This window comes from Mytilus edulis, unplaced genomic scaffold (genome assembly GCF_963676685.1).
Source record: "Mytilus edulis unplaced genomic scaffold, xbMytEdul2.2 SCAFFOLD_1360, whole genome shotgun sequence".
Classification (NCBI taxonomy): domain Eukaryota; kingdom Metazoa; phylum Mollusca; class Bivalvia; order Mytilida; family Mytilidae; genus Mytilus; species Mytilus edulis.
In genome coordinates this window covers 16,198-25,446 of record NW_027268820.1, presented here as the reverse complement: position 1 = coordinate 25,446, position 9,249 = coordinate 16,198, and the positions used below count along the sequence as shown (strand labels likewise).

Here is a 9,249-nt window from a genome sequence, read left to right as displayed (position 1 = left end):
CGATGTTAGTCAGGTCACACAACCGCAAGCTTTCAATACGTTTTTTTTTTCTATATTTTTTCTTATATGATGTGCGAAATGGTCTAAATTGTCATTATTTCAAATTTGAGAGGATTATTCTAACAAATGTTATGCATAAATATCATTTTTATTTGGTCCCTGTCATTAATTGTCGAGGATTGTCCCTGTCATTGACAACGTTAACCAGGTCACATTTCAGCAAGCTTTTTATACCTTTTCTTGAAATAAAAGAGTAATTAGCAATTTTATCTGGTCCTATCATTGTCTAGGTTGGTCATGTCAGTCAGCGATGGTCATGTCACGTTTTGAAAGTTTTTGAAAATAAATCTATATTTTTATAACATAAATGTTTCAAAATGTGACATATCATTTTATGTTTCAAATCTGAGACAATTCCTTTGAAAAATAAAAAAGTTATTAGCATTTTTATTTGGTCCTGTCATTCTCGATGTTGGTCCTGTCATTATCAGAGTTGGTCATGTCACGTTTTCTAAAGTTTCTTACAAATTTTTTTCTTTTTTTTCCTTAAATCTATTTATCAAAAGATGAAATCTTATTATATTTCAAATTTGAGACCAATCCTTTGAGAAAAGAAAAAGTTATTAGCATTTTTCATTTGGTCCTGTCATTCGGTCCAGTCATTAGTGTAACCCGTATAAAGTGTTAAAAACATTGAGTCATAAATAATAAAGTAGTGAGTGAAAAAAAAAGCAAGTGAATTTTTTAAAATTTGCATTTATTGCGCATCCACTGTACTCGGGTCAACATTTTCATAGTAATCTCGTAAACTGGTAAAGGTGGTCAAAATACAAATAGTTCTGATTCATTTTATCTGTACAGACTGCACTGTCTCTAGAAATATCGTCTTGGTACCTGTTTTGACGCGGACCAGAAATGACGCACCAATTTAGTTTTGGGTTTTATATTTCTAAACAAAAGCTGTGACGTCATCGATAATTACTATTCATAACATGATGGTGAAGGTCATATGACTACAACATAGATGCCTCAAACTCTGTCCAGAAATGTTATTATTGCTTGAATTAGTAAAGATAATGCAATTTCCGCCATTTTATTAAGGTCAAAAACAGTCTACCCTTCCCAGAATGATTATCAGTCCTAAATCCACTTTGGCCGGCAAAAGTATGTAAGCACATGCTGCCCCAGTTTGTGTTTTTCAAATCATATGACTGTCATGTGACATGGTTTTACATTTAAGCGGGAATCACTGTAGAACAAATGATCGTCGCTTATATAATTTTCTATTGTTTATCGATTTTTTTCATTCATTGTACGAAGTATACATTGATAAATGTTTTAATGTCAATGTTGTTTTATGAATGCAATTATTTCTTATTTTCAAGTATATGGAATATATATGTCACTTTGATAAATTTTGAACAATTTTATATAAAATTTGAAATAAAATATAGGTTACATTTAAATTAAAGAAAAAAATTGTGTTGCTATCAACATGATCATAAAAGTGACTGTAAATGTCAAAATTTGTTATTAAAATTAAATTTGTTGAATAGTGTTAACTTTAAATTATCCGGATTGAAGCAATTTTTCGAACATCAGGTACACTGCAAGTGGTTTTTACTGGTTTGTTTATAGTGCGTCATTACTGGTACCCATCATAAGTTGACAGTCCGTTTGTAATGTTAGCAAACATGATTTTTATTGCTTTTACTGTTTCAAAAATCAACTGTTTAATGATTGAAATACATTAACAAGTCATCAATCTTTCATTCTGTTCCGTGTTTCTTTTTCTTTTAAATGGTAGATTAAATGCAGAGACAAACACAACGTTAGGTGCGTCATTACTGGTTCCTCGGGGATAGTTGCATGTGTACACTTATCATAAAAGACATACAGCAAATATAACTATCTCAGGGTTGATTCTTTTACCATCGTACACAGCCAAAACTGGCCTACACCTCCTTGGGTTGGCTAGGCTTCTCGAATTGCAAAATAATTTCATCAACAAAAAGTTACACCGGAAATCATAAAAGTAATGGAATCCAAATCGGATATTGTTTTCCGGAAAGAAATCTTGTGATGTAAATTAAATACTGGATTTTTAAAAACTTTTGAAATCAGAATGTTGTACTTTTGTGTATTTTGTATCTACCCTTGTATTTTGACAGATAATTGTATATTGTATTCTAACGAAAATTAAATGCAATTTGCAGTTTCCTTTTAATTCAGCATCAATGCTTTATATAGATTAGACCGTTGGTTTTCCCGTTTGAATGGTTTTACACTAGTAATTTTGGGGCCCTTTATAGCTTGTTGTTCGGTGTGAGCTAAGGCTCCGTGTTGAAGGCCGTACTTTAACCTATAATGGTTTACTTTTTAAATTGTTATTTGTATGGAGAGTTGTCTCATTGGCACTCACACCACATCTTCCTATATCTATTTTAAGACTGCTCGGCAGTACGATGATTGGTTCGTGTTGATTGTGAGTAGTAAACATGCATACACATATGGTATATTGGTACAAATTAGTAATATATATATGGGGAAAATCTAGAAAGACAGCTGGATATAACATATTTACCAGTCCAAGGAGACAAGGAAAAAGGGTAAGATAATGTAAAGAGGACTGATAGGCCGGCGAAGGGAGACTGGAGAGGAAAGATCAACAGCCCATCACATGTACACCAAAACTAAAGGAATTCGAGCAAAAAATACAAGGATCCCGTCGTGCATATGAAATTACATAAAAAATATAGTAATACCTAAAGAGGAAATCTACTAACACAAGTAATAATAAACAGCTGCGCCATGAGCGCATTGATACGCCCGACGTCTTGTGTGGAAGTTTTATGCAATAATTATAAACTAGTTTCTAAGAAAGTTTTAAGCAATAACCATATATTGTTTTTGAGACACGACAGGACATGTGAAACCCCCAACCCTGTTTTATTTTACAAAAAACTAAATATCACTAAAATAAAATTTTGAATCAAAACCAAAAAGTATACAGATCTTTTAGATTAATATAACAAAGAAGTGTGTAAAGTTTTAAGCAATAATCATAAATTATTTTTGAGATACGGCGCGACATGTAAAAAAAACCTCCCCTGTTTAACAAAATACTCAATAACTCCAAAATAAAGTTTTGAATCATCACCAAAAAGTATACAGATCTTTAGATTAATATAACAAAGAAGGGTGTAAAGTTTTAAACAATAATCATAAATTGTTTTTGAGATACGGCACAACATGTAAAAAAAAACCCTCCCCCTTTTTTACAAAATACTCAAAAACTCAAAAATGAAATTTTGAATCATCACCAAAAAGTATACAGATCTTCAGATTAATATAACAAAGACATGTGTAAAGTTTAAGCAATAATCATAAATCGTTTTTGAGATATGGTGCGACATGTAAAAAAACCCCTCCCCCTTTTTTACAAAATACTCAATAACTCAAAAATAAAATTTGAATCATCACCAACATGTATACAAATATTAAGATTAATATAACTAAGAAGTGTTTAAAGTTTTAAGCCATAATCAAGAATCGTTTTTGAGATACGGTGCGACATGTGAAAAAAACACACCCCTGTTTTACTTACAAAGTGCCGTAACTCAAAAAGTTTTAATTTTATTTTCACCAAAAAGTATACAGATCATTTGACCATCATAAGAAACAACTATGTTAAGTTTCATGAAATTTGGATAAGTCGTTCTCAAGTTACGGTGCGACATGTTTACGCCGGACAGACAGACAGACAGACGGACGGACAGACGTACAGACAGACGGACGGACGGACGGACGGACGGACGGACGGACGGACGGACACCGGACATTTGTATACCATAAAACGTCCCGTCAAAATTTTGACGGGCGTATAAAAACTGTTAACCTGCTGTTTTCAACCCACTGTCTTTCATCTGTTCTGTTAGAACTGGCGAGTTTCCTATTATCTGTTACTTTATACTTAAAGTGTTCACTGTTTTTGACATAATTTATCTCTGTTACATGTTTTTCCGAGGGAAAAAAAATGAAAATTATCAGTTCTAAGACAGGTCCTATAGTGCTATCCATTCTCTTTTAGAGACATGATATAAGGAAAAATGCTTCGCTTTAAGAGATATACAAAGGATCCAGAAGATTTGCAAACGCAATGTGTTTTTTTTTCTAGACGCCCGAGGAAAAGGGGATATAATAAAAATGAAGTTAAAACTGTTTAAAGAAAATGACACAATTTGAATTGTTCAACCCAAATTTGAAGGCTGTAACAGCTGCCTCACAGTGTTTTCATGACAGAAAAAACCCTGAAAGAACACAATTTTAATCACTGGGATGAATTAAAAGATTACTGTGACGAAGAATCGAATCTTTTGATAAAAGCCCTCTTATAATACTTCCATGGTGTAACTATGTCTACTTGTGTTAACTTATGTCTTTTGATTATAAAAAAAGAAGATGTGGTATGGTTGCCAATGAGACAACTCTCCACAAGAGACCAAAATCACACAGAAATTAACAACTATAGGTCACCGTACGGCCTTCAACAATGAGCAAAGTCAGCTATAAAAGGCACCATTTCAATTAATATTTCAGTTATAGTGTGTCTTTCTATGTTGTGATGTTACACTATTGTTGTACTAAGAGTGAATAAAGGTTTGGTACCATTAAAACGTTTAAACCCGCTGCAATTGTTTGCGCCTGTCCTAAGTTAGGAATCTTATGTTCAGTAGTTGTCGTTTGTTGGTGTGGTTCATAAGTATTTCTTGTTCCTTGTTTTCTTTATAGATTAGACCGTTGGTTTCCCGTTTGAATGGTTTATAGTAGTAATTTTTTAGGGCCCTTTATAGCTTGCTGTTCGGTGTGAGCCAATGATCCGTGCTGAAGAACGTACTTTGACCTATAATGGTTTACTTTTATAAATTGTGACTTGGATGGAGAGTTGTCTTATAGGCACTCATACCACATCTTCTTATATCCCTAAAGACCATACTTAGACCTTTAATGATTATTTTTTTACAAATTGTGACTTATATGGAGAGTCGTCTCATTGGCACTCGTACCAAATCTTCTTATATCTATTAAATGTCATTTCATAGCACGCTGGTGTTTAAATGCCATTTCATTGCACATTAATATACTGTAAGTAGTTATATTTATATATCATGAGCTAAAAGTAAAAATCCTAAAGACATATAAAAGTCAAGACACATATAGTCATCACGGTTCAGTTTTTGCATGATATCTCAAGCACAGCGAATAAACAGCTCTTTTTATCTATCTGCATTGCCCATTGTACATTTTCTAGTTTTTCTCTCTATCCCTGTTCGTCAATATAACTATATTTAATGTTATAAACCGACTGTTGTTCAGTGATCGTGACATATTCAATATTTCCTTCGCTAGTCGATAACTTTAAACTCTACTAGAACAAACCCGTGATATCACGGGTCTGTGACTGAATTAAAGAATATAACTATGCGTAAGCCTTATTTTAGTATTGGTATTGTCATCTGATAAAGTCATGCCGATTATAAGATGCTCAGTTTTCTCTGCTTTCAACATCTTTCTGTTTGAACCCGTCGACCTGGAACATATCAATTATTGATTTTCTTTTGTCTGGTGATTCAAGTTTATATTCAACCTCTTAAGTAAAGCTAAAAAAGATTTGATTTTTTTAATTATATGATCAATATGAGAAGACAAATTAAGAAAGAAAGTGATGCGTCAACAAAAATACCTAAAACCTTTTTCACTTGTGCATTACTTTCTTTTATTTGTTTCCGATAATGGCTAGATCAAATATATATTCATCTGATGTAACAGAAAGCTTCTGTTTAGAGCCAATACATGTAACTATCGTCTCAGATGCATTTACAGCCATGTAATTGTCATCACACAAGCGAGAAATATCTTGTAAAACCGTAAAAATAAAAGAAAATAATTTGTAATAATCAAAAACAGCACTAATCCTTTAGAGGTTCACCCGGGTTTTTTTTTTTTGTTACTTCTTCGTCTATTAAAAATGTATTTGAAGTTGATGTCATTTGGTATCTGTCAGTCAACTGTGATGTAAACCAACGTAGCGAAGTATAAGCAACTTTGTATTTTTTTTTTTTAATTTCGCAAGAAGCATTTCGATCATGATTGATAAGATCAAAGGCTTTTGCTAGATCGAGAAACAACGCCCCATTAAGATCACCACCCTCTTTATCCATACATAACAAGAAAGCTGTTAACGCAGTCTGGTAAGAAGTTCAGTTGGCGCGAAAGCCTGACTGCATTCGATAAAATAAGTTGTATTTATTAAGATAATTCACAAAGTGTGTTTTCACATGTTTTTCTTGGTTTTAGAAATGAGTGGCAAAGTTACAATTCATTATTGGTCTGTAATTAAAAACATCCTGTTTTGAACCTTTGGTCTTATGCACTGGTACGACTTGAGCAAGTTTAAATAAAGATGAAAAAATACATTTTTCTTTCTTAAATTAACACGCTGAATGTTTCACCTGCTTTACTGGCCAATGATTTTATGTTGAAAAGTTTCGCTGCATTGAAGACCAATTGGTGGCCTTCTGCTGCTGTCTGCTTTGTGGTCGGGTTGTTGTCTCTTTGACACATTCCCCATTTCCATTTTGATTTTATGCTAAATAAACTAAAAACATCACAAAAACTTAACATCTTTAAAGCTCTATGGCAATGAGGTCAAGGTCACTGAGATAAATCCTGTTAGACAGACATATACACCTTACAATGTTTGTATACACTAAATAGTTAACCTATTGTTAATAGTAATTAAAAAACCAGATCAAATCACAATGACTTACCATTGAACAATGAACTATGAATATAAGGTAAAGATCACATGATACCTAACAGTCAGACATACATTGTATACCTTACAATCATTCCATGCAATACATATATAAAAAAGAAGATGTGATATGATTGCCAATGAGACAACTCTCCACAAGAGACCAAAAGGACACAGAAATTAATAAATATAGGTTACCGTACGGCCTTCATCAATGACCAAGGCCCATACCGCATAGTCAGCTATAAAAGGCTCCGACATGACAAATGTAAAACAACGAAACACACAACAAAAAACGACAACCAGTGACCTGATTATTTCAACCATAACCCTGTTAAACTTTATACTTGAATAGATTTCAAGATTAACATATTTTTTTAAAAGAGAATAGATCTTCGTCTTGGACATTTATTAGTAAACTATAGTCATAACTGAAAAATACACTAGAATATTGACGTAAAACAATTCAAATAAACACAGATAACTATACATACAATTTGAAACTGAAAAACGAAGTAAAACCTTTAATTAAAGTAATTTACTGTCGACACAAAACACTAGCGATGGCTGCATCCTTGCGAGTTCCAAGCATATACTCAACCCATTCACTCACATAAACAGGTTTTGTTATACTGCCCATTTTTTCCGTGTCCATATTAGCAAACATTATTTTCACAGCTTCATCTTGTTGAATTCCTAGACAACGTAAACCTCTAATCATATCGTCGGCGGTTATTTTTCCGTCGTGGTCCGTATCATAAATGTCAAAAAATGAACCAACCATCATTTCAAAATTATTTTGAAACAGACCTTGATTCACTTCAACAAGCTGTTCAAACGCATTGGCGTACTGATCCTCTGTAATTGCTTCACCTTTATTCAATGTTTCGGAAACGTCGAAAACCGACGCTGCGTTGTCAGGCGTCAATCCCCCTTTTTTGCCAGAATTTGCCAAATCTTGTCCCTCCTTCACTAAAATATCCCATCCTTCACACAACCATTTCTTCAATAGCGAATATTGTGGATCTTTTAGTTCATATTCACGTTTGAAAATGTCTGCTATTTCTTCGAAATCGGTTTTGCCCATTCTTCCGTTTCCTTTGATATTGTTCATTTTGAACCATGTCCTGATTTTTAAATCCATAAACTTTTTGTCGGTCATCTTTTTCAATTTGTATGCAACTTGACTGGCTATTTTTCCTTCTCGATAGAATCTGTGATACGCTATGGATGAAATTGGTCATGTGGGCTTTTATAATGATTTGAAGCTGAAGCAAAGTAAGGCGATTGGGTATAATTATACGTCTTGTAGGTCGTAGCCAGTGCGTAAATTAAAATACAATCCGATTTCATGGTGTTCCGTCGAGTCAAATTAATCAGATTTAAAATATCATGCAACAACCTCCCTCGTTAAAATGAAACTTCAAGAAGATACATCACAAGAGATAACGGTATCAGGAATGGATGGATTAAAGATGACACTGAGCAACTACATAGAAAAATAAATAAATAAAGGGCTAGATATTTATAACCGAAGTACTTTTAGTATTAAATATCTCGATAGTTAGATTACACTATAAAGTCAAATCAATCCTTGAGTATTGGGCATGATATGTGAAATTTGATTACAGTCTGTTTTTAAAAACATGTATTTATAAGTGTTATCAAATTGCGTTCATTGATGGTCAATTTAAAATAGATTGCGTTTATTGACCGGTCAATTAAAAAAAAAAGACTAAGTAGATGAACTACCATATCCTACTACATATTTTTTCGGTGTCTTCCTTCTGTTCTCTCTAAAACGTAAAATCACAAAAATTTTGAACTTCGAAGAAAATTCAATAAATTGCGTCGCCGAGCGCAGCTGGATACGACCGCAGAGGTCCAACCCTGAACAGTTGGGGCAATAATGGACACAATATTCGCGCTTGATGCAGGTCTGAATTTGGATTGTAATTAAATATTTGACACATAATAGGTTTCTGACACAGAATTACTGCAGTAAAAAAACTTAGAATTGGTAATATGATTTGAATTTATATTCAATTTTTTGCTTTTGTGCAATACACTATGCTGTTGCGAATTGCACTTTTTTTTTTTTATCTCTTGTGCAATACACGATACTGTTGCGAATTGGCCTCCCCCCCCAAAAAAAATATCCCCCTTCTTTGGCTTTTGTGCAATACACTATGCTGTTGTGTATTAATCCCCCCCCAAAGATACCCCATTTTTTGGATTTTGTGCAATACACTATGCTGTTGTGTATAACCCCCCTCCCCCCATAACAAATTTTGTATCCCCCTTTTTAAAAAAATGTCCTCCCCTCCCCCATTTTTTTTAATTTGTCACCCCCCCCCTATTTTTCCAAAAATAAAATTCTTTCCATCAAGATATGGTCATTATATTAATTCAAATTTTCAATGGAGTTTGCA

The 9,249-nt window shown here is 33.3% G+C and overlaps 1 protein-coding gene across 1 annotated transcript; it reads right to left on the bottom strand.

Moving 5' to 3' along the window:
- Window positions 1-7,237: 7,237 nt before the first annotated feature.
- On the bottom strand, window positions 7,238-8,049 carry LOC139508699 (uncharacterized). Its single transcript, XM_071296004.1, has one exon. It carries the CDS (start codon window positions 7,977-7,979, stop codon window positions 7,356-7,358), a length of 624 nt encoding a protein of 207 aa, XP_071152105.1. The 5' UTR covers window positions 7,980-8,049; the 3' UTR covers window positions 7,238-7,355.
- Between the last annotated feature and the right edge of the window lie 1,200 nt (window positions 8,050-9,249).